At 35.0% G+C, this 24,340-nt stretch overlaps 2 protein-coding genes across 2 annotated transcripts; one reads left to right on the top strand and one right to left on the bottom strand.

Moving 5' to 3' along the window:
• The first annotated feature begins 16,720 nt into the window (after nt 1-16,720).
• On the top strand, nt 16,721-21,094 carry LOC128240977 (uncharacterized). Its single transcript, XM_052957965.1, has 3 exons — nt 16,721-20,202; nt 20,412-20,555; nt 20,932-21,094. Exons 1-3 carry the CDS (start codon nt 16,721-16,723, stop codon nt 21,092-21,094), a joined length of 3,789 nt encoding a protein of 1,262 aa, XP_052813925.1.
• Nucleotides 21,095-22,542: 1,448 nt separating this feature from the next.
• Nucleotides 22,543-23,691, bottom strand: LOC128240976 (zinc finger protein 69-like). The gene is made up of 3 exons (XM_052957964.1): nt 23,679-23,691; nt 23,205-23,349; nt 22,543-22,822 (listed from the first exon to the last, which is right to left on the bottom strand). Exons 1-3 carry the CDS (start codon nt 23,689-23,691, stop codon nt 22,543-22,545), a joined length of 438 nt encoding a protein of 145 aa, XP_052813924.1.
• Between the last annotated feature and the right edge of the window lie 649 nt (nt 23,692-24,340).

The following is a 24,340-nucleotide window of genomic DNA, read 5'->3' as shown; positions in this document are numbered from 1 at the left end:
TTTTCAACTCTTAACTTTAATTCAAATATTAGGCAACGACATGTAACACAGGCAGACAATAATAACAAAACCTATGCACATGGATGACGGGGACAGCTTCTTATATAGAATCGTACTTAGTTCTTCAAATAATTTGAAAAGTGAAAAGTGAACATGTTACTTGCAGAATACTAGAACAGTCGATATCATGTGATATTTTAGTTAAAAGGGTACTTTCAGTTATCATTTAAAATGTCTTATACAATTAGAAAAATCATTAATTTAATGGAGGATAATTTCTTCTGTAGTAATTTCAAGTCGTTATTCAAATAGCAAAAAATATATTGCAATATAGCCAATGTGCTGGATTTTCTTAACAATTTAACGACTTCCTGGACATGTTATGCCAACGTGCATTTTATTTAAAAATCCTTAAAAACGGAACGAGTTTTTAAGTACATTCAATATAAATGGGTTCGCTAATGACATTGTACTATGGTAAAGATACTGTCACCACAAATAACAACGTTCTGGTTTTCTCATTTAAAGCAAATGGAGGTCATCAGCTCATATGCAAGTATGTCATGCACTATTTTTTCTATTGGTATACTTGTCTGAGTCGATTCAAATATTGGACCATGACATGGGACTTAATAGACTGTCACTTCACCAGAATAAGTGTTTCAAGGACTAAGTAGGATAAGGGCCGAAACTCACCTAAGAAATTAATCAATTAGCTTTGACCTATATTGTATCTGAAAAACACCCACACTCTAGTCGAATACAACCTACAAGATTAAAACACAGTTCTTTAAACCCTTAGTGGAGTGGTGTAATTTATTTCATGTGAAAAACGTACAGGGTCTTACCATGCATACAGGGTGTAAATCATACTTGTTAAACATTCAGAATCCAAATATTGACTTCAAATATCACAAATGCTTGTTTTAACACTCTACTACGAGGAAAAAAACAAGATCTGAATGATTTATGCTCTTTTGGGTTTTGCCATTAATTGGATGTAAAGTGATTAGACATGTAATAGCTCTAACGATATTGACAAAAGCTTCGGATTTGTTTTAAATATGTCAGGCTTTTTGTAAAAATGTCTTAAAGAAAATTGAATGTCAAATGCGTATTCTGTGATTCTATTATAATACACTTAACATAATTAGGGACGCCCACGAACTAGTAAAAAATAATACAATAAAATTAGTACAAGCTGGTAATATTACATCTACTGTTCGAAACAACACAGTGACTGCACCGAAGTTAAAATTTGTTGCTTGGCATGGTATTTTTAAAATCGTATCTTATAACGATAACCTCACAATTATTATTAAGAAAGCCTTAAACGTTGTTTCATATGATATATAGATTGCAAATTGTCAAAGCATGCCCGTTCATTGTTGTGAATAGTCAAAACATGCCCACTCAATGTTATGAATTGTCAAAACATGCCCCTGACTTTATATTAATTGTCAAAACGTGCCCTGGCTTGATATAAATTGTCAAAATATGCCCTCACTTGATATGAATTGTCAAAAAATGCTCCTGACTTGATATTAATTGTCAAAACATGCCCCTGAATTTATATGAATTGTCAAAACATGCCCCTGAATTGATATGAATTGTCCAAACATGCCCCTGAATTGTTTTACATTGTTAAAACATGCCATTTCATTGTTATGAATTTTCAAAACAAGCCCATGAATTGATATCGATTGTAGAAGCATGGCAATGAACTGTTGCGGTTTAGGCTCAATTGAGAAAGCTAATAATTCTTAATAGACACATGTTATAGAAGGTTTTATTCTGCAAGCATTTGATTATCTGTAAGACTAAATGAGACACAAGAGGCTGCATTTGAGAACATAATCTGAAATTACTCGTTATTAAACCGAACGAATGGTCGTTATTTGGAATAAGATATATTAACTGCGCTACAAAATGTTCGTTGAAGACCATTAAAGCTTTAGGTTGGAGCAACAAAAGTAAAAAGAATTCAAGACGAAGTTTCGAATTTAAAGAAATTAATAGACATTATTCGCCGTGATAAAGTTTACGAGAACACATTTCTGACAGCAACATTGCTTTTTATTTGAAAGTTATCTCTTACGTATTAAAATCGAAATAAATCATGCGAGAAAATTGCTCATAGATGGAACAAGTGGACCGTGAAACATATATCCATTTAATGGGTTTAATGGGAATCGGTACCAAATGACATTAAAATATAGAAAGTTTTAGTACCTTCTAGCCTTGACCCAAATATTTATATTTGAGATTCATCGAAGCAGTAGTCTTGTAATATCAGGCTTTCAATCATTTTATTTCTTAGCGCAAAAAGATTATTATGTTGTTATTTATGAGTTTTCCATTCACTCCTAGATAATCATTCATGTCTCATTCAAGTTGTGAAGTACTTTTTCAAAGGCCTTTAATTCTTTCTAAAAACCATCGGTTAAATAACTGAATTGAAAGAAATGCACAGTAGCATAACATTTAACCAAGATCCTGTTTAAATGTAAATGCTAAAGTCAAACAATGACACGAATGCTACAATAACATATTGGTGTTTGTATTTTTGCGCGGGCCTTTTTTCAAATGTTTCGTTTATTAAATGTTTCGTAGATAGATTCGCTATTTTTCTGCTCATTAATTTTTCGATGATCGATTTTGACGATTGAAACAAGCGGGCCACCTTGGCCTGTGGCGGTCACTACAGGGACAAGCCATGTACCCAAACATTTGACGAATACCCTAAAAGATAAGATATTACAGAGATATCAAAATATTCCATTTTCTAATCGTCTTATCACTTAAAGGAAATCTTAGGGCATCTCAAAATATTGCAAAACTCACACCGACAACCAAGGAGGAACCATTTGTTTATAGTAACCAATATGGCAGTTACAATCGGCCAGACTTATTTCTCTTTTTATACAGTCTCGAAGCCTTGAACGTCTGCATTATTTCTACAAAAACTAAATCAGGAATTAATTTATATTTCCCTAAGATGATTCCCAACGAATGCTAACACATACAGAAAACAATTATCTGAACAAACACTAGATCTCTGATAATAATTCGCAATTCTATGGAGAGGAAACGTGTCCTGACTTTTTATTTTTGTCCTGATTTTGAATCGGATCACTTCGACCATTTTCCATAAAAAAAACACCTCGGATGTATATGTACTGTTTACAATGTCAGAATTCTTCACATTTATCTAGGTTGCAAGTAGATCGCGCAGTAATTTACAAAATAGCAGGTAAACCTAAGGACTTTACCCTTATGAATATTTATTATTTATGCAATACTATACTTCACTCGGAATCAATTTAAAAAATATAATACAAATTACACGTTTAAACATTAAAATGAATTAATATAATTATGATTAACTGTACGAACTACTTCTACTGATGTTCCGGCATACATCTAATGCTGTTTTGATGTAAAGTGGCCTAGGAGTTCCGACTGTCTGATTCTTTTTTCTAAATTTATGAGTTGAAACCACAGGCAGTAGAACTGATCATTGGTTTGTGTTAGGCAAATTACAACGATTCGGCAGTGCCTACTCATTTTTGCATGCCATATTTCGTTTAATTAACACATGGCAGTCATTCAAAACATGTTAACATCATCTGCGACTATTGGCTTCATCCTTATTAGTTTGAAAGCTGGATGGTTTATGATTTTAAAAACAGGCTGAATTTGCAAGATAAACTTTTAACCAAGTTTTTATGAAGTGAACCTTAGTTTTCAGAATGAACGCTGTTGTTAGTGCGGGCGGCGTCAAACTTGAATTTTGTATGGAGTAAGTATATGGTGACTTAACTTGGTATCGAGGAAGAGTTTATAAAAGAACTGTTTATGGTACGGGTTTTGGCGCACCTAGGTTCAAGGTCAATGTCACTGTGACTTAAAAACCGATTGATACTGAAAACCTTACATTTGGGTTTAAATATTGCGACCAAACTTGGTATATAGGAAGAGTTTATGATAACTTACTAAGTAGAAACTTTTACAAAGAGGCATAATGTATTTAACCTCAGAAAGTTGGCCCCTGAGAGGAGTGACAACTTAAAAACAAGTACTGTACTAATTACTTTTTACAATATCCGTTAGGAAGTTAAGCAGTAGCTACAACAGTTGCCTATACAAGTAAGTTACATTTAACCTTAAAGTATTATTTTTTTCAAATTAAACAAAAGGGTCACTCACTCCTAACATTGATCAAGCAAGACATAACTATTACGTTACTACAGATGAGCAATGTTTTCTTACACTCTGGCTAATTTAAAGAAAAGATAAATTCTTTAGGTTAAATGTTATTGATGTTTTTCCAGGTCATATGGCACCAAAAGTTCGGTAGCTTATTGAAAGCTCACAAGTATGTCAACGCTGTAACACTGATGTTTTTGTCATCAGTAAACACTTGTATAAAACCTTCATAAAGTGTCCACATGTTATGTTGTCGCTACTTTGCACCTTTATATGATTTGATTGGTTAAAATCAATTATTGGGTAAATGTGACCAAGCCAATATGACAAGTTGTATGTTGCATAAGAATAACATGTTGCAATGGATAGCGTATGTCTAGACCTATTTTTTTCCATTGCCTTTATATCTGATGAACTTATAACTGAATCAGATTTCCTACCGTCTACAATTTAAGATGAATTGACAGGGATGATAGAAGGGGTAATTTATTGTTTTGGGGGTAATATTAAAAGCATTCGCAGAATAATCATAAAACGAATTGCAAAAAAATGCTGATGTCTGGAAATTATTGATCACAGATAGACAGACAGATATATAGACAAACCTTTTTTAAATTTTAATGCATTAGCTTTTTAACGCATTTGACTTTCATGATCAAAACAAAAAAGCATATAATTCTGGTACAGTTAAAACTATAAAAGCGTTATTTTGGAGCAATCTGTACATTGGATTTTGTGGCCACGTGGCTATTAATTCCAAACGGCTTTAATAAGGTTATTATTTGTTTTATCTATGCCTAAATCCTCACTTCATTGTTAAACTCAAATTGTCTCCTACTGTTAAACAGTTAAGAGAAATATAATTTTCCACCCTCACCTTTTTCTTGCTCCGCGGCCCATTCTGTTTTATAATTCCACTTCAGTCTGTCGATCACACTTATCATACAAATATCCCTTACGAACTTTTCAAACTATTTTATTCCCTTTCCTATCTTTCTTCACCAAAACCGCGACAGTTCTACAATATTTACTACAAAATAACGAGGAAATTTTGAGCTACTAAACCTTAACAATTAGAACGTTAATACAATAAATCTTGATAACTTAGAGCAGTAAAGTAATATCTATAAACCTAAGACTTGTATTTATCGAAACTTGATTTTTTACAAGGATTATGAAGAATGTTTATATTACTTAAAAGTGTTTTATAATAGGGTGGGGGGGGGGGACCGGATAAAACCTATTGTTCGAATTGGTGACCACGTACCAAACTCATCTATACTTAGGCCGGAAATGAAAACAATCTATGTTAGCGCCAAGAAACTAGTTACATTAATTTTGCACTAAAATCTTGTAATGTATGTTTTTACAAATATTTAAATTTAATTTCTAAGCAGGTTATCAAGTGTTACAGTAGTTGATTGCTTTTCCTGTAAAAGTCTGCACAAAAGTCAGTTTTAGAACTTCTTGCGCCTAGCTGACGTCACACAGAGTGTACACATTCATGCGTTAACACCGACCCTTTTACCGACGAAAGGGATGTCTTAAAGTGTTTTACAAGAATTCCTTTAATCGTTTTGATTACGTTGCATTAACTGAAACTGAGGTGATCATTATCTTATTTCAAGTATCCGCTTTATAAATAAAATAAAACTGTTATCTTTCAATACAGATTTTGATATACAAGGATGTAAAACACAACTAGTTTACCCATACCAGAAGATCATTAGGAGACTTTAGAAACGTCATAACCAGTTTTTATTTCTTTTTATTGTATACAATAGAATGTTAAAGCGTACTGAATATGGCATAAATTATCGACTAACGCATCATTTTCGAATTATTTTTTGGCATCCTTTTTCATTGTTAGTCTTTGTCGCCGACGGGCTGTCAGTTTTGTGACATACCATAATGATTTAAGCTTAAGAGGTGTATTTTGCGGCTGGATTACCAGTTTTCTTTACGGCTATATAATATAGTTAGATGCCAAGACAGCGTACTGAATATGCCAAACGACGAACATTCCCTGTGCGGCAAAATTCACCGGGAATGCCTGTTCAGTGTGCGAGGTAGAGATTGCCGGTATAAATACGGAAACGCAACATTGACGACGTCATAATACACTCCATTGACATACTCATTAATCATTGTCAGTTTTTAAAATGGGATGAACTTTCCGTAACTATCTTCCATGCTAATACATACATCGTTCGACAAAGCAATAATGCATTTCCCAGCAAGCTCTGTGTTTTTCATTATGATGTAACCTTTAAAAGTGTATTATTTTGCAATTTGTTATTTGAGAACTTGATTGCTAGGTATTATATCATCTGGTAAATAGATATGCCCACACAACGTACTGAACAGGACAATACTAGTTGGATAACGCATCAATATCTTATTACAGTTATTTTGTGCAGTCCCTTTTCACGGCTGGAGACTGCTTTCAGTTATTGTGAAAGACTTCATCCGTCGTCCACGCCACGCTACAGACTGATATATTGTGATGTATAGATTGACGGAATAAATCACCGCTATATCGGTTGCATTACAACGTCTTATTGAACTTTCTATGATGTAGACTGTAGACAGATAAAGGGCAATATCGCTAAAGAAATGACGTACATTTAATATATAAATAGGCAAGTGATAATTATGGTGCTTAGACAAACAAATATATGACAAACTTGATTATTTTGGATGTAATTTGTTTTCTTATTGTACACTCAATTTTCGAAAAGAAAACGTCGCAACATTGCAATTACATGGATATTTCTATTTAGCGATGTCTCTTCTTACACTGTTATGTACTTTCTACAATTATTTTTCACGCTTTTTTATACGTGTTACATCTATGCAAAAAAAAATAGCTAAAAATTCTCCGTTTATCTATGGTGATTTAACCTTTAAAAGTAGATTATATTTCGAATTATAATTTGAAAACGTGATTACTAGTTTTTATTTCACCTATGTAATTGAAATACCGTCAGGGCGTACTTAATATGCCAGTAATAAGCGTATAACGCATCATTATCTAATGATATTTTTTGTGGCATCCCGTTTAAATGTTTTTCACTGCCGGAGACGGCTTATCAGTCATGTGACATACCTTATATTTAATCGTCTTCCCGACGACGCATGACAGAAAAGTAGTACAAATATATTACAAATGTATCGTTACGCATAGTATGACGAGATAAATCACCGTTTAATATTAAGCTTGTAAATGCAACGTCTGACTGAACTTTCTAGTATGATGTATATTGATTATGGGCAAGGGCGATAATGTTCAACAATTTACATAAATTAAGAAAATATGTTTAAGTGAAATAGAATATGCCATTATGAATATAAGACAAAATTGATAACTTTGGATTTACATTTTGTTCTTATTACATTTCGGCATAGCAACAAAACTCAAACATCGTCACTACATGATTAACCTCTATCACTGTCTTTTATACACTGTAAGATACCTTCCATAATCATCTTCCATGCTTTTACAAAAATTACATCCTTCGAAAGAGCAATACTATATTGCCAATACTCTGTTAATTCATGATGAATTAGCCCTTAAAAATTGAATTATGTTGCGACTTTTAATTGGAAAACTTAATTACCAGTTTTTTTCATGCCTATATAATATATATGCCTGGACAGCGTACTTAATATGCCAGACAAAACATTCCTAGCGCGGCGAAATTCACCGGAAATGCCTCTCCGGTTGGCAACGAAGCGATTTCCAGGCCTGGAAAAATATGGAAACGCATGTCTGTTATGCAAGAAAGTTTGATTCTTATGTGCAACACATTTCTGAAAAACAAACAAACATCGTCGCGGCGTGGCCAGTACAAGGACAAATCCGTCAATCATTGTCAGTATTTTACACAACAATGTACTTTCGTAATTATTTTCATAAGATTTTTCATTCGTCCTTCCACAGAGCAATACTATATTGCCCAACACTCTCTGTGTTATTGGTAATGATATAACCGTACGAAGCGTATTTATTTGAAACTTGTAGTATCAGAGATTGTTTACCAGTTGTCATCTTGTCCATAGAACTCTCACACACAATACTGAATACGAACTTAACGAGCGCGTAATTCATCAATATATACACTGGAAGGTTTTTGTGTGGGAGTCTTTTTTCAATATATTTCTTTATTGGAGATGACATATCAATCATTATGACATACTTTTATTGTCCCAGATATATTGTCATGTAGAGTTTGAAGGGGACAATGCTCAAAAATTGGCTATAAGTGCTTCATCTGATGGATTTTTTCTTCCATATAGATATATTTTGGTCAACGGCGATTATGTTCAAAAATAACCTTTTAAATTCATTATCAAATTGGACAAGTGAAATAGTAATACGACAATATGAATAAAAGATGAATTGTTCTTATTATGCAATTCATTTCGGGAAAAAAACGCAATTTTAAAACTATTTGGTTTTGGAGTTTGAATTTTTGTGTTGGCCAATGACAATTGATGATTCTTTTTTAAATTTCCGCTCATCAATTTTACGTAGAAGGATTCTGACGAATGATCCAAAAATATTTTCCTAAAGTATATTTAAGTCAGTCAATTTTATCACCAATGCACATTTGTTTAACTAGTGTCATTAGTCAAAGTATCATATGCTTGGTGTTTGCTCTCTTGTGTGAGCCAGTGGCAAAAGAGGATTTTTACATTATCTGTTCATTCATTTTAATTTAGTTTGATTCTGACGGATGCACCTTCAATCACAAAATGAGTCAAATTTTAACGCTAACAGAAAATAGAGCGGACTACCTCGTCCTCAAAAGTTCTTTTTGTTTGTCGACCGCCAAAATCGAACTCTTAACATATACATATCTCTTAATCGCTATTTATATTTGTAATTCAAAGGTTTTTTTTCCGAAATAATATTCCCCGCTATTACATAAGTCTTTCGGAAGAGCAAAACTATTATTATTCAATATTCTAGCAGTTTTGCATGATAATATTACCTTTAGAAGCGTATTATTTTGCGCCTTGTCATTTGAGAACTTGATTGCCCGGTTTCATCTGATGCATATAAAAACTCATAAACCATACTAAAGAGGACCTGAATGAGAGCGTTAACTGAAAATTAGTATGTGGAAATCCCTTTTTGCCCATTGTACTTACTTGATGTGCACGTTTTTCTACACGTAACAAATAATCTTTATCTTGATTCCTGTACTAAAGGCACCACGTCGTAAGTGTATTTAATTTGAAGTTTAGACAATATTCTATCCTATTTCATATTAGTCATCTGTCAGACAAGTTTATCGAAAAGAACTATTCAATGGAAAAAGTTGTGAAATCTTTCGTACACATTTTAATCGTACCACATATTGCCTCTTGTATCTGATGTTTTGTACCTTTAGATGTTATTATATTGCGATATTTACATACATTTTGTATACCAGTGGATATTTTCTTTGATGTGTATCTATAACTGACGTCAAATGACAGTAAATATTCATAGTTAATGTTTCAATCTGTAACTTTAGAAATTTAAGAATTCTTACAATTTGTTTTGTATTTTTCAGTTTTTACCACATCAGGCTACATGAATAAACTCGGAATCAAACTTAAGCCTTTGGTCATACTATACGCGGTGGTCCGCCCCCAAGGCGTTATACCCTGTCTCTACTAGAGACAGAGACGGCCTATCAATCATTATTGCATACTTTTATTTAACAGATCTATAGTCATGTATAGTTTGAAGAAAAAACATATTGCTAAAATAGTTGGTGTAAGTGCTTCATCTAAAGGATTTATGAATAAAAGAAAAAAATGAATATATGGAATGTACGGACTGTTCTTATTATCTAGTCATTTGCGGAAAAACAAACAAATGTCGTAACTTGGAATTTCTCCAATCGCAGATTATAAGTATCTTCCATGATAGATAGGTTCATTCCGACACGCGCGTAGGGTGTTTTGCCGAAACGAGGTTTACCGAGTTTCCTCAAAACACCCTGCGCGATGGTCGGGATGAACCTATCTTACACCAGCGGCTATATGGTAGATGCTTTTTCTCCTACCTCAGTTATTCAAAATTAAGTAAAAATGTTGTTTTTTTGTGCTGGAACTCTTTTGTCTTTAGTGCAAATAATTGCGTATGGATATGCGATAATTCGTGGTTGTCATGGATATGCGCGCAGTGATTCAGATTATGTTAATAGTCAAATCGCTCTTTAAATAGTTCCGAGGAGAGTGCAGCATTATTTCTTGAATGGTGCGTGGAAATTTTTTAATGGTGCCATTTAAAGCGAGAATTATTTAATAAGCATTCTAAATATTGCCACAAGACAAGGTTTCCATGATACTACAGACGACAGTCTTCAACAAGGGAGGTAATTGTGGATGACAAAAGAAGAAGTTTCATACGGGTACCTGTTTTTACCTAGATAAGAATTTCTAGCATATTTAAATTTTTGGATCTGCTTGTCTTAGGTGGGAGAAAAGTAGATCCAAATGTTTGTCCACGCTCAAAATCCTTATTTTGCCCACGTGCAAAGATAAAAAATAGAACACGTATGTTAAAAATAAATAAAAATACATGTTTACTTTATTTTGTTTAACTGAGGCGGGATAAAAAGCATCGACCATGGCCTCTCGTGTAAGATATGTTCATCCAAACCCTCGCGCATGGTGTTCTGTGGAAAGTAGGTAAAACTTGTTTACCTTAACACACCCTACTGGGGATTGGTATGAACCTATCTTATACTCTCGGTCATGGAAAAAAACTTAAAATCCCTATATCACTGTTAACGTTTAAACTGCAATTTATTTTTCCCCTTTATCACTGTTAACGTTTAAACTGCAATTTATTTTCCGTAATTATCTTCCGCGCTATTATATACATCCTTCGAACGAGCATTATTATTATTAGTCAACACCTTCTGTGTGTTTCATGCTGATGTAACATTTTGAAGTGTATTATTTTGCGATTTGTAATTCGAGAACTTGATTGCCAGTTTTCATAGTGGAAATTCCCACACAGCGTACATAATATAACTATATTGAGTGAAAGATGCATCAATATCAACTGACAGTTACTATGTGGTGTCCCTTATCAATATCATTCTCTGTCGAAGACGGCCTATTGGGCATTGTGACAAATCTATTATCATGTTTAGTTTTCGGAAATAAATCATTGCGGAAATATTTACTGGCTATAAATGCTAAATCTCATGTATTGTTTTCATAAAGTTAATACAAGTTGAGTTCCTTTTGTTTATACGATGTGATATAAGTTTTGTTATAACAGTTAGTTTATCATAATATCATACATTATTAATCAGCAATTTTTATTTTTAATGTAAAATCATATTTAACTCATTTGGCTCTAATGCTCAAAACAAAAAAATAGCATATGATTTGTGTACAATTAGCCTTTTAAAATATGTAGCTACGTAGCCACAAGTTTCCCAATTTAAAAGCGCCAAGATATCGCTATTAGTTTTTGCATCAATCTATATTGTGCGCCTTTGATACAAATCACGTTATAAATTGAATGTCCTTTTACTGACCATCACTTTCAAAGTCGCTGCTAGATTTGTCATTATCGGCGTCACTGTCACCTTTGCCCTTCTCGCCAATATCCTCGTAGGAGACGACCACCTGGGATTTCTTGTTCTTATTTGGCACGATGTCCAGCAAGTACTTAAATTGGAACCCTGAAATGAAAAATACAGTGTACAATATAAGAACGATGTCTAGCAAACACTTAAATGGGAATCCTGAAATGAAAAATACAGTGTACAATATAAGCACGATGTCTAGCAAGCACTTAAATGGGCAGCCTGAAATGATAATAACACTGTTGAATATCAGCACTGTGTCCAGCAAGCACTTCAATAGGCAGCCGGGAATGATAATTACAGAGTAAAATGTATGCACGAAGTCCAGCAAGCACTTAAATGGGCAGCATAAAATGATAATAACAATGTAAAATGTAAGCACGGCACCCAGTAAGCACTTGAAATGGTTATTTACAGTGTGGAATGTAAGTAATGACATGCATATACGCATCAGAAATCGATACGATTTATGAGTAGTCGTTCTGGATTGTCACGATGTCCAACAAGCACTTAAATTAGCAATCTGAAAGGATAGATACAGTGTTAAGTGACTAATTACTTGAGATGCAACATAAATATGTACGGTTTATGTTCAGTCGTGATTGATTGGTAGGATGTCCAGTAAACACTTAAATGCGTGATTCATGTTAGGTTGAGGACACGTGGAAAAGCAAATGTGGCGGCCACGTGGTGAAGCAAATGATGCGGTCACGAGGTAGAGCAAATATTAAGGACACGTAGAAAACGAAATGTTGGGACTTCTTGTTCTTGACTGAAACGATTGGACACTAAAATGGGCCTGCTAAATAAATGTTGAAGTAATGAAATAATAATGCAGCATTAAAGTGATTGTTTTAATATTCGGCATTAGAATAACGGTCTATATTAATCACCATTGAGGTAATAGTGTTCAATGATAAATATGCACTCAATAATCGTATTAATAATATCCGTAGAAACTGAAGTTTGTCGTTTTATATCAAATAAGTTCCATCATCATTACTTGAAAGAAAAGCCTGAAATTTTGGGGAACGTATTTGTGTTGTCGGACTGGTGGTAATTGCCAAACTTCACGTGAAAATGAAGCAAATACATCAATGATCCACTTCGCCAAAGAAATATTATATTCTAACAATATCAATAAAATATATCTTGAATTAAAATGGGCCGCAACTCCTAGTCTGTCTTACAACAATGCATCACATGTCCACAATCTATCCACAATCTAACACAAGATCTACTCTTACCACGTGAAATCGCCTTTACCACACTGCATCGCAAGCCCTCCTCTATCATACCATAAGGAATCGCAAGCCCTTCTGTATCTTACCACAATGCACAACAAGCCCTACTCTGTCTTACCAAAATGCATCAGAAGCCCTACTCTATCCTACCACAATGCATCAGAAGCCCTATTTTATCTTACCACGATGCACCAGAAGCCCTACTCTATCTTACCACCATGCATCAGAAGCCCTACTCTATCTTGCCACAATGCATGAGTAGCCCTACTTTATCTTACCACGATGCACCAGAAGCCCTACTTTATCTTACCACCATGCATCAGAAACCCTACTCTATCTTGCCACAATGCATCAGAAGTCCTACTCTGTCTTACCAAAATGCATCAGAAGCCCTACTCTATCTTACCACAATACATCAGAAGCCCTACTCTATCTTACTACAATGCATCAGAAGCCCTACTCTATCTTACCACAATGCATCAGAAGCCCTACTCTATCTTACCGCAATGCATCAGAAGCCATACTCTATCTTTCTACAATGCATCAGAAGCCCTACTCTGTCTTACCAAAATGCATAAGAAGCCCCACTTTATCTTGCCACAATGCATCAGAAGCCCTACCATATCCTACCACAATGCATCAGAAGCCCTACTCTATCTTTCCACAATGCATCACGAGTCCTACTCTATCTTACCACAATGCATCACAAGGCCTACTCTATCTTACCACAATGCATAGCAATCCCAACTCCTCTTTCTTACCAAAATGCCCAGCAAGCCCTATTCTATCTTACCACAATGCATCAGAAGCCCTACTTCATCCTACCACAATGCATCAGAAGCCCTACTCTGGCTTACCAAAATGCATAAGAAGCCCCACTTTATCTTGCCACAAGGCATCACAAGTCCTACTCTATCTTACCACAATGCATCACAAGGCCTGCTCTATCTTACCACAATGCATCACAAGTCCTACCATATCTTACCACAGTGCAGAGTAATCCCTACCACCGGGGATGAGCAAAAAAAGTCACGTGACCACAAATGCAAACGCCAGTAGTATTTTGCCCCGCTTGATCGTCAGTCCAGGTAAGTTTCTTATCGATATTTTTGTTATACGTGGGAGTTCATTAAAAAGACATAGCGCAAAAAAGAATGCATTGTTTTGTCTTTCGATCGGTGTATTGGTCACTGTTCATGTTTGCATAGTTTCCGAGAACACTTCGATAAAAATATGGCCCAGGAATGCAAACGCACGTAGGTACTATTTAAATGTCAAATATTTAATAAAAAGCCACATTGTTTTTGTTTGCCTTTCTGTTGTTCAATAATGGTTTTTATTTGTTATATGTATATTTTGTGCGATGCAATTTGTACAAAAATGCATTTTCTGAAGAATTTAAAATTTGGCAAACGCACGTTGGCATTTTCATAATGCAAACGCACGTAGCCTACCTAAAATGGCAAACGCATGTAGGCATGACAAAGTGTCAAGTATTCCAATGTGACTTAATCGATATTTAAGTTAAATGTAACCATTATAACTTTTTGATTGAATATTTTCTAGCCCACTGAATAATCATTTCCGGTTAATTTCGCCACTACATCACATTATGTCGCACGCGCTTTCTTTTGTGAAATTACATATACGCCTGTTCCTACTCAATATTTGTTTTAAATATATACATAACAGTTATTGATTTATCATATAGTTGATAATCAATTTTGACATAATCAAAAGTAGGAATTAACGAAAATAAGGCAAGCTTTTATGTGTATTCCCCACAACCTCTCGGAGGTATACCCTTACTGAAATATATTTAGGAATTGTATCCGGGTCAGGAAAGGTGATTTAAGGAATGAATTGCGGGGTTGATGTCATTTTCGTGGTATGAACGCAACTGAGCTGGTCTAAGTGTGTGGAGTCCTAAGGACTCTACGCATACTTTGACCAGCTCAATTGCTTTCATATCCCCGATAATGACATCAACCCCGCAATTCATTCCTTATTTTTACACCAATAGTTCATTATTTTATTCAAAAAACGTTAAAACATACTTCATTTCATTTCGGATTATCTTTCAGTATTCCTTTCTTACCCATTTTGTAAATTGGACGACTTGACTGTTACCGGAAACATTTTTTAAATGACGTCGCAATAACGCGGGAAAAGATCAACCACTTGAAAACGCTTTTAAACATAAAATTGAAACACTTTTGGCAACAAAACGTTTAAAATAAAATAACTTAGCACTTTCTAAAATGTTGATTTATATTTTACGGGACATACTGGCACAATACAAACAATAACAAGATCAATAGCTTTCATGTATATTTTTATGCGATGCGATCCGAACATTGATCGATTGATGAACGCAATTGCTGAAAGGCAGTTTATTTACGGAATGGAAGTTGAGGTGAAAATATTTAGTTATATCTCAGGAGCTTCGTTACAATTAAGCGTACATGAAAAAGTATTAGCTATATAATATCAGAAATGGTCGCATTAATGTTTTTAAATAGAATAAGTATATAATAAATGTAAGAAAAATAGAAATGTTAAGTCATTAATGTAAAGTGTTGAAAACGGCAGTGCTTTATAGCGAATATTTACGTATAAGCCGCTTAACGTTATCGCGTACTCATGCTTTAAAGCTGCACTCTCACAGATTTACCGTTTTGACAACTTTTTTATTTTTTGTCTTGGAAAGAGCAAATTCTAACGTAAATATCTGTAAACCAATGATATAAGACTGTTGAACAAAAACAGATCGCAGATTTTCATATTTCCATTCGAAAATGAATGTTTTATGGTTTAAACCGTTACTAACGGTTTAAGAAAAGTGCATAAAACATCAATTTTTGAATTTAAATATGAAATTCTCGGATCTGATCTTTTGTTACCAGTCTTATATCATTGGTTTGCAGATATTTACGCAAAAATTTGTTCTTTTCAAGACAAAAAAAGTTGTCAAAACGGTAAATATGTGAGAGTGCAGCTTTAAAAGAACTAAATGTTCGTGGTGATTAAAAACGAACATTATTTCGTTAACTAAGGTTTATACAAACCGTCTTTTAACCGTTTAATCAATTTTAGAAAACTGGTTTAATAGACTCCGTGATGATTGTTCACTAATGAAATATCCAATATATAAAACATAGAACTAAACCGTATTTCTTCTTTTATAGGATGACGAGAAAAAAATCATCACTTAGTCTTTGCAGACTGAAAAAAAGATCGATAAAGCTGAACAACAAAGCAGAACATTCCTTTGTCATCACGCCTAAGAAGACACCTGTCAATCTTTTCAAACGCAAACACACTCCAGGAAAATCTCCTATTCACGAACCATTTCGATCTCCACTTTATAAAGCTAAAAGAATAACTAGTAGGCCCCTTTTTCAGACAGAAAATGCATCTAAAGAAAATGATTGGTTCGCGGAAATACAGGAACAAATTGTAAATGAAACAGAAAAAGACTTTCTTTCGGGTGATACTGTTAACAATGCACAGAAGTGTTCGCATACAAGTTATCCTGATGTGGTTGAAGCGTGTGATGTTAAAAGTAATGAGTGTGATGTGGCTGAAACAGTGCGTGTATGTCAGAAATTGTTGCCTACAGTCATCCAGAAACTATCCAAAGATGGAGATCTCCATTTAACTATGCGATACTGTGATGATACAAAGCAGTTCTGGAAAACTGGATGGCGACTTTTTGGAAGTAGATTTGTCCACTTCATGTCAGGATTCAAAAATAAGAACGAGATCATGCAAGGCATTTCTCAAAAAAGCCAGCACAGCCCGGCCACGTCAAATGTAAATTTTGCAGTGCCAGACATCAAAATTCTGCGTTCTTTTGATCCATATGAGAACGCAGACCGCATCCATCCTGGTATCTTAAATGACGCAATCTCAAAGCTTGGGAAGAAGATTGGACACGTATCGGCATGCCTTACATTTGACGGCAAGAAGCTGAAACAAGGTTTAACCAAAGAAAGTGGAGATGTTGACCTTCTTGGTTTTGAGGACGGGGAAACATTAGAAGAAAGAAGAACTGTTCTTCAAACAACAATGACCGAACTGAATGTGTTGAGTGCCTCAATCAGTATGCAATGCAAAAGGCGGACACATATTTCAGATATGCCAAAGGAGCTCAAATCAAACATGAAAAATGTGCTAGTACACTCTCTAAAGAGATTATCTTCTGGTATGAATGAAATGGAACAGTTGAAGAAGAAAAAGGAATATGCAAAAGAAAAACTGATCGAGAGAGGTGGTGACTCAAATTGGCGGAACGGCAAGTTCAGTTACGCAATAAGTGCCATACTTGGGTACATGCATGACATCACTGCATTCACCAAAAAGGCTGGTGATGTAATTAAAGACATATGCATTATAGTTAGCGCATTTAATGGGTCGACGTTCGTTGATGACATATATGTTGACATTAAATCAATGGATACATATAAGGCAATCGAAGAATTATCTTCCGTAAGTACATCGCCTAGTACTAGACTTGTGAAACAACGCTCTGAAGAGTGGTTTCAAATTAGGTCTGCGGCAAAGGTGACCGGAAGCACCTTACACAAATGTCTTGGTTTGGATGGTTTAAAATCTCAAAAGGAGTACTTAGAAAAAGTAATATGTGGCCTTCCAGAAAATGATTTCCCAGAGAACGTTAAACAAGCAATGAAGCATGGTGAAGAAAGTGAAATTCACGCGGTGGCGACCCTTGTAGGCAAAATAGCACCGGTATTGTATCCAGAATATGTAGTTTGTGAAGAAGGATGTGTTGTGTTTCGGGATGAACATCTGAAACCATATTTTGTGGTTTCACCGGATGGAAGTCTGCGAAAAGGACCATCACAAACAGATACCAAAGTTGCACTTGAAATTAAATGTCCAATGCGCGAGGCTCACACATATTTTCCACAAAGGTATTTACTGCAATGTCTGTCAGAAATGGAAGCATTAGATGTTGATCGACTTCTGTATGTATCATGGACTGAGACCAAAACATCTGTATTTCAGTTAAAACGAAATACAATGTTATTTAGCAAAGCCATGTCGTTGGCTAGATCGTTATTCAATTCAGGAAAGCAAACACTTCCAAACAAACTACCAGATGGCCTGAAGATCTTGAAAGACGAAATACAGAAGGAAAGCAAGAACGCAAAATTCCTTGGCCTGTTTCAGTCAGCCAAAGATGGAGAGTCCGAAAATACGAACACATTGCAAATCACAAGAACAGTTGATGAAGCAATAACCCTGATTATGAATATCGCAGATCTGCATGAATGTATGTATGAACTGAAAAGACAGAGGGCATCCGAATCTGTAGTGTTCATATGCGCAGACCTGAACCGAAGCTGGAATAAAAGCATCTGTCTTTCTGCTCCAGTTGCATGGTTTACAAAAGGTTATAGTTTGGACACCAAAACCATGCGAAACATAGCGGAAAAAGTTCACAACCAATGTCATGATGCTGGTCTGCACATTCCATGCCAATCGTTTGATGGACAATGGCACAATTTAGTAGCAAGAAGTGCTGATAATAGGCCACTTACTATTCTTCAACTACAAAAACACGTTTGGCATGAGGTAGAGCAGATGAAAAAGGCTCAAATTATCTCAAAAATGAACAAATGTCCTAAATGGTTTTTCAAACGTTCACCAGGATTGTGTGAAATTCATGTCTCAAACCACATGAACAATGTACCCCCAATCAAACGGAAGACAAACCAGACAATGACTGCGAATGAAAAAAAGACAGTTCCGATAGGAGAAGCTCAAGGCATAGATGAAGTAAATGTGGTTAGCGGCGAGAAAGACGAAGACAATGAAGATGTAGAAACAAACCGAGGTGAACTTGATGAACGCGATGATTTAGTGGTACAAAATGAAAATAACTGTACAAACACTGTATATGAAATTTGTAAATCGCCCTTTACTTTACACGACAACAAAAAGGATCGGGCACAACCAAAAGCATATGTAAGCGAGAAAGATGCAAAATATATATTAGCTTTGTTGAGAACTGATAAATCAAGCAATAAGAAAGGAAAATGGGACTCATCTGAACCCGACGATATCAAGCAAATACTTACGAGTTCTGAGAAACTTGTATCGCTGCTTGATGTCGATCTACGAGTGATCGTGAGATATTTTAAAAAGATAAAACAGATTGAAGTGAAAGAAACAGCCACAAAGCAGGCGAAGCTTGATGTGCTTTCTCTTCGTTTAGGCCTGTCAATACCGAGAAACGACAAGAAATGTTTACCCAAAAAGCCGTCAACTATTGCGTCACTATCCAAATTGTCAACAAAGGTACTTTCAAAATGCGCATCAAAATATGAACTTAACTGTGCCATTGCAGAGTGTATGTGGTCCGATCGTTATATGAAATGGATTGCCGAAGGAAGGGTCTCCAATAATATGCAAATTGATGGCGGTTGTGCTTGCAGGGAATGGTTTTATCAGCCTGAATATAGTTTGCGAAGAAATCAATTGGAGGTGAAATGTATTGATGCGACATATTTACTTACAAGAACAAGACGTAAGTCGTGCAAAGGCGGATTGGATAACCTAAGCAACGCGGCATGGCGAAAAGTCGCCAAGGATGGAAATACTCTTTTAACTCCGATTATGGTAGATGAAGTGACAGATCCAATGTCGTCGTCAATGGCAGCGACTCACTTTTCTGAAGCGGTTGAACTAGAAATGCGCAAAACTGGTGAAATTAAATCAGCTGATCTGTGTCGTGATGTTCGATTATGGTGGGAAGCTGAAGACAGTTCAGGAATGACAGCCATAGAACGGTTTAACATGAGAGAGGGACTGAGAACACGTCTTCTATCACGAATAAATTTTTCAAGATTCCCACCTCCAACCATGTACGTAAACGGATGGCCAATTCAGCTCTGGGAGGCTTTAATAGCGCATATCGATTCAAAGACGATACTGTACGCACTGTGTCACGGTGGAACCTACAATGTGAGGGCATTCAGTAGTCTTATTGGTGAGACATTTTTCTCCGAACTTGTGCTACATGACAGGACTGGTTGCGGCACGGTGACAGCTGATGAATTCGGACGATTCATTGGAAATGCCATCGAACAACTCCATGTTCGTCTAGATCCCGACAGGTGTTTTGTTTATCCAAATACTGCTAAAAATTATTTAAAAAAATAATACTTATATACATACTACTACCACTATCACTACCAGAATTATTTCTACCACTACCATAACTACTACCACTACCACTACTGATACCCCTACAACTACCACCACTACTGCTACTACTACCACTAACGCCACCACTGCAAATAATGATTGAATTAATTATTTTCAGAAAGTTTGTGTACAGAACTGGACGATCTCATGTCTATGGACTTACGGAGGTAGAAGAAGTGACTGGACACTACACCACTTGCGGAGACACTTGCCTAGCCTGCAACACATTAAGCCCCTCATCTGTATCCTCAATTAGCTTGAAGTAATGTTTGTCATTTTTATCAACCATTGTTTACACAATATATTTTAATCAATTGTTTTACACGAGAAATCCACAACGTATATTTTCACATGTGTATAAATTGAATTGAAAAAATAAGAGCTATAAATTTAAACGCTAGTATTGGTTTATTGTTGTGAAATATGTTACATGCACACAGTACTTTAAATTGACTTGAATAATCATCCAAACTAATGTTTAACATAATTGAACTGTTTTATAGTTCGACAGTTTAATACATTTATCAAATATAACACAATTAGTAAGTGTTTATGTGGATGAGTATGCAAATATGCCGTATGAGTTTAGAATAATTTATCTGAACAATTGATTTATATATAGTGTTTTTATTTTACAGGAATCATGCGTTTGATGAACAGCGCAGGGGTGTTCACAAGCAAGGGACCGTTTCCATGGACAGAAACGCTCTACAAAAGGGAACGCTCGGTGTGCGATGGGAGCGCGCTAGGCGAAATGAGTCAAAGATGCTGATCACAGATCGTATGGGAATAGACACTTAAATTAATAAAATGAAACTCATGTATTGATATAATATCATAAAACAAGTTGAATTCAGAATTATGCAGATTTTGTATCGGTTCCATATCAATGCACTGCTGAATTGTGAACTCTAGTTCAGGTATACGTCAGATATGGTAAATGATTAACTCGAATACTAACCACAGCTGTTGACTATTAACTCTGTTCACAATAACCGTTTTAAGAACTGTTCATGTGTTTGTGTTATACGTGTACATTTTATTATATAAATACACCATTATAAATATATCGTGAAATAAATTTCGTTGATGTCAAAGTACATGCTACTAAAACAGTTTTAGCGCCGCTGTCCTTTAACAAATAGGTGTTGAGTGCTGCCTTTTACCCACTGATTTCTATATGTTTCTACACTACATTACCAGAGTGTATAACTATACTTATCTCTATGGAGGATCATGTAAAACTTCACCAAGAAGCAGTTTAAGAATTAACAATTATAACGCAAACTAATCGAATGCATATACGTTCATTTGTTGTCCAGCATGACTGCTACATCTCCTTTATAATTGTTCATACTTCGGTATGATTTTCCGTAAAAAAGTAAAAGATATGTCAAGCTTTTTCATTTATTTTATAATGACTAGTACTAGACAAGTATTAACTGAGTCATGATATACTTATATCAAAACTGCGACAGAATATCAAATCTTAAATCAAAAAGTATAACCTGAGATCAATGTTATATACCTGTATAATACTGATGCATAATTACAAGAAGAAAGTAACAAAAACAACAGAATAAAAAAGCAGCATTGTATGGCACATACGTTTTTAACAAAATTGTAATAGAATTACAAAAAAACAACATAGATTAATCATAATTCTAAAATGATTATCACACGATAAAAGGATCACAGAAAGTCTGACTAAATCACACCAATAATCACATTAAATCACATATATAATCACATCTGTAATCACATAACAAATCAAGTAAACATGAAACTATTAATTCTACATAAACTCATATCCAAATAAATGGTTTATCACAAAGGTTCATGCATGATAACTTAAATTGACTACCGCCAAACAAAGTGTAAATTTTGGAGAACTAGTGACTTTATATAGTTTATGTAGTTGTATGTAGTATTAGGAAATGGTTTATCAGCGGAGAGAAAAAGAAAAAAAACATTTGTATGGATTAAATTCTTAATAATTAAGACCTTTTAAAAGGCGTTTTTGGGTAATAGTGTGTCTATATTCCGTTGAAATAATAGAGAGTAAATGCACACACTAATGAAGAGTAATGTTTTATCAACTGCATTTTGCCGTGTGAATTTAGCAGAAAAAATACATTTCAGTTGGTATTTATATAATATAGGATCACCAGTAAAACAATTTCAACATAATGGTTAATAAAAGGTGACACACAACTGTTTTCGAAACAACATTATCAAAAGCACAATCTCTATTCTGAGTGTTTTAAAGACCTGTGTTTGCATAAACTGCTTCGATGGCGGTAGCTTTTCCCACAGTCGTTGCAAGTGTAGCCCTTCTCGCCCGTGTGGCTGTCCATGTGGGCCTTAAGGTCAATTTTTTCTTTAAAAGAAAGCCCGCAGATATCACATTTACATTCGGCAAGGATACCATCTTCTCTTCGCCGATGTCGTGTAAGATCTGCCTGTGTTGCAAACACTTGTTTGCATTTTGTACAGACATACTGCATGGATTCCCCGTGAGTGCTGCACCTGTGAAGAAACAAAAAAACATCAACATAGATTCAACAGTAATGAGCACAAATATTTACAGTTGATATTCTTATAATCTATTAAATATATTGTGATATATGAAGAGATCCCCCATACAAAAACAGATATTAATAAAATAAATAAATTATAAGAAAACATATAACTTCCATATTAATTTCTAAAACACCGCATTTGTTTCGAAAGTTGCAAACTTCATTTTAGGGTCATCCAACAAACTTTTTTTTGGATAAATACTCAACACGCCCTAGGTTTGTGTATATGTAAATAGTATCAACCACTGAGCAATCATTTGGAAATACTATTATAAATGTGTATATGTATTGTCCAATACATAACATGAAAAACATGCACAAACACTAACATATGTCGTGTCAAGCTTTCCTTGGTGAGGAATGACTTCTGGCAGCATGAGTACTTTCCTAGGCCGTCATGTCGCTGCTCATGCAGTCGCAGCCCCCATGCCGTTTTCAGTGTAGTCCCGCAAACACGGCAAACAAATGACATCACTGAAACAGACAGTCATTCATTAATTCAGCGCCACTAGGATACCTTCGCAAAATACATTACACACTTTGTAGTTTGTTAGAAGTACATCATCGGTAAAGGCATTTTCATCAACAAAATATGTCTTGTGCAAAGAGCTAAGTTATACTTCATAAAGTGCTTCACTTTCCCTAAAGTTTATGACCGTAGGTATTATGATAATATAAATAATATAAATAAAAAAGTCTTACTTCAATATTAATGGATATCAGAGAAAGAAGATATTAATAAACTAAATTTAGTTTCAAAAGCGAACGACAAATGCGTTCACTACTCATTATGAGATACCTACATGCGTTTGCCATTTTAGGCAGGCTACGTGCGTTTGCATTATGAAAATGCCAACGTGCGTTTGCCAAATTTTAAATTCTTCAGAAAATGCATTTTTGTACAAATTGCATCGCACAAAATATACATATAACAAATAAAAACCATTATTGAACAATAGAAAGGCAAACATTGGAAAACAATGTGGCTTTTTATTAAATATTTGACATTTAAATAGCACCTACGTGCGTTTGCATTCCTGGGCCATATTTTTATCAAAGTGTTCTCGGAAACTATGCAAACATGAACAGTGACCAATACACCGATCGAAAGACAAAACAATGCATTCTTTTTTGCGCTATGTCTTTTTAATGAACTCCCACGTATAACAAAAATATCGATAAGAAACTTACCTGAACTGACGATCAAGCGGGGCAAAATACTACTGGCGTTTGCATTTGTGGTCACGTGACTTTTTTTTGCTCATCCCCGGTGCCTACTGTGTCTTACCAAAATTCATCACAAGGCCTGCTCTATCTTACCACAATGCATCTCAAGTCCTACTATATCTTACCACAATGCAGAGCAATCCCTACTCTGTCTTACCACAATGCACCACAAGGCCTATTTTATCTTACCACAATGAATGGCAATCCCAACTCTATCTTACCAAAATGCACAGAAAGC

Source organism: Mya arenaria, chromosome 7 (assembly GCF_026914265.1).
Source record: "Mya arenaria isolate MELC-2E11 chromosome 7, ASM2691426v1".
Taxonomy (NCBI): Eukaryota; Metazoa; Mollusca; class Bivalvia; order Myida; family Myidae; genus Mya; species Mya arenaria.
Note: the sequence above shows the minus strand (reverse complement) of the source record. Positions and strands in the feature narration are given on the sequence as shown.

What these genes read in the sequence shown, in the direction of transcription:
- LOC128240977 (XM_052957965.1), top strand. Translation starts at nt 16,721, where the DNA reads ATGCGATACTGTGATGATACAAAGCAGTTCTGGAAAACTGGATGGCGA. An exon ending in GTTCGTCTAGATCCCGACAG is followed by an intron (nt 20,203 to 20,411) that starts GTGTTTTGTTTA and finishes AATTATTTTCAG; the next exon opens with AAAGTTTGTGTACAGAACTG. An exon ending in GTATCCTCAATTAGCTTGAA is followed by an intron (nt 20,556 to 20,931) that starts GTAATGTTTGTC and finishes TTTATTTTACAG; the next exon opens with GAATCATGCGTTTGATGAAC.
- LOC128240976 (XM_052957964.1), bottom strand. An exon ending in GAAAGCTTGACACGACATAT is followed by an intron (nt 22,823 to 23,204) that starts GTTAGTGTTTGT and finishes GTTTCTTCACAG; the next exon opens with GTGCAGCACTCACGGGGAAT.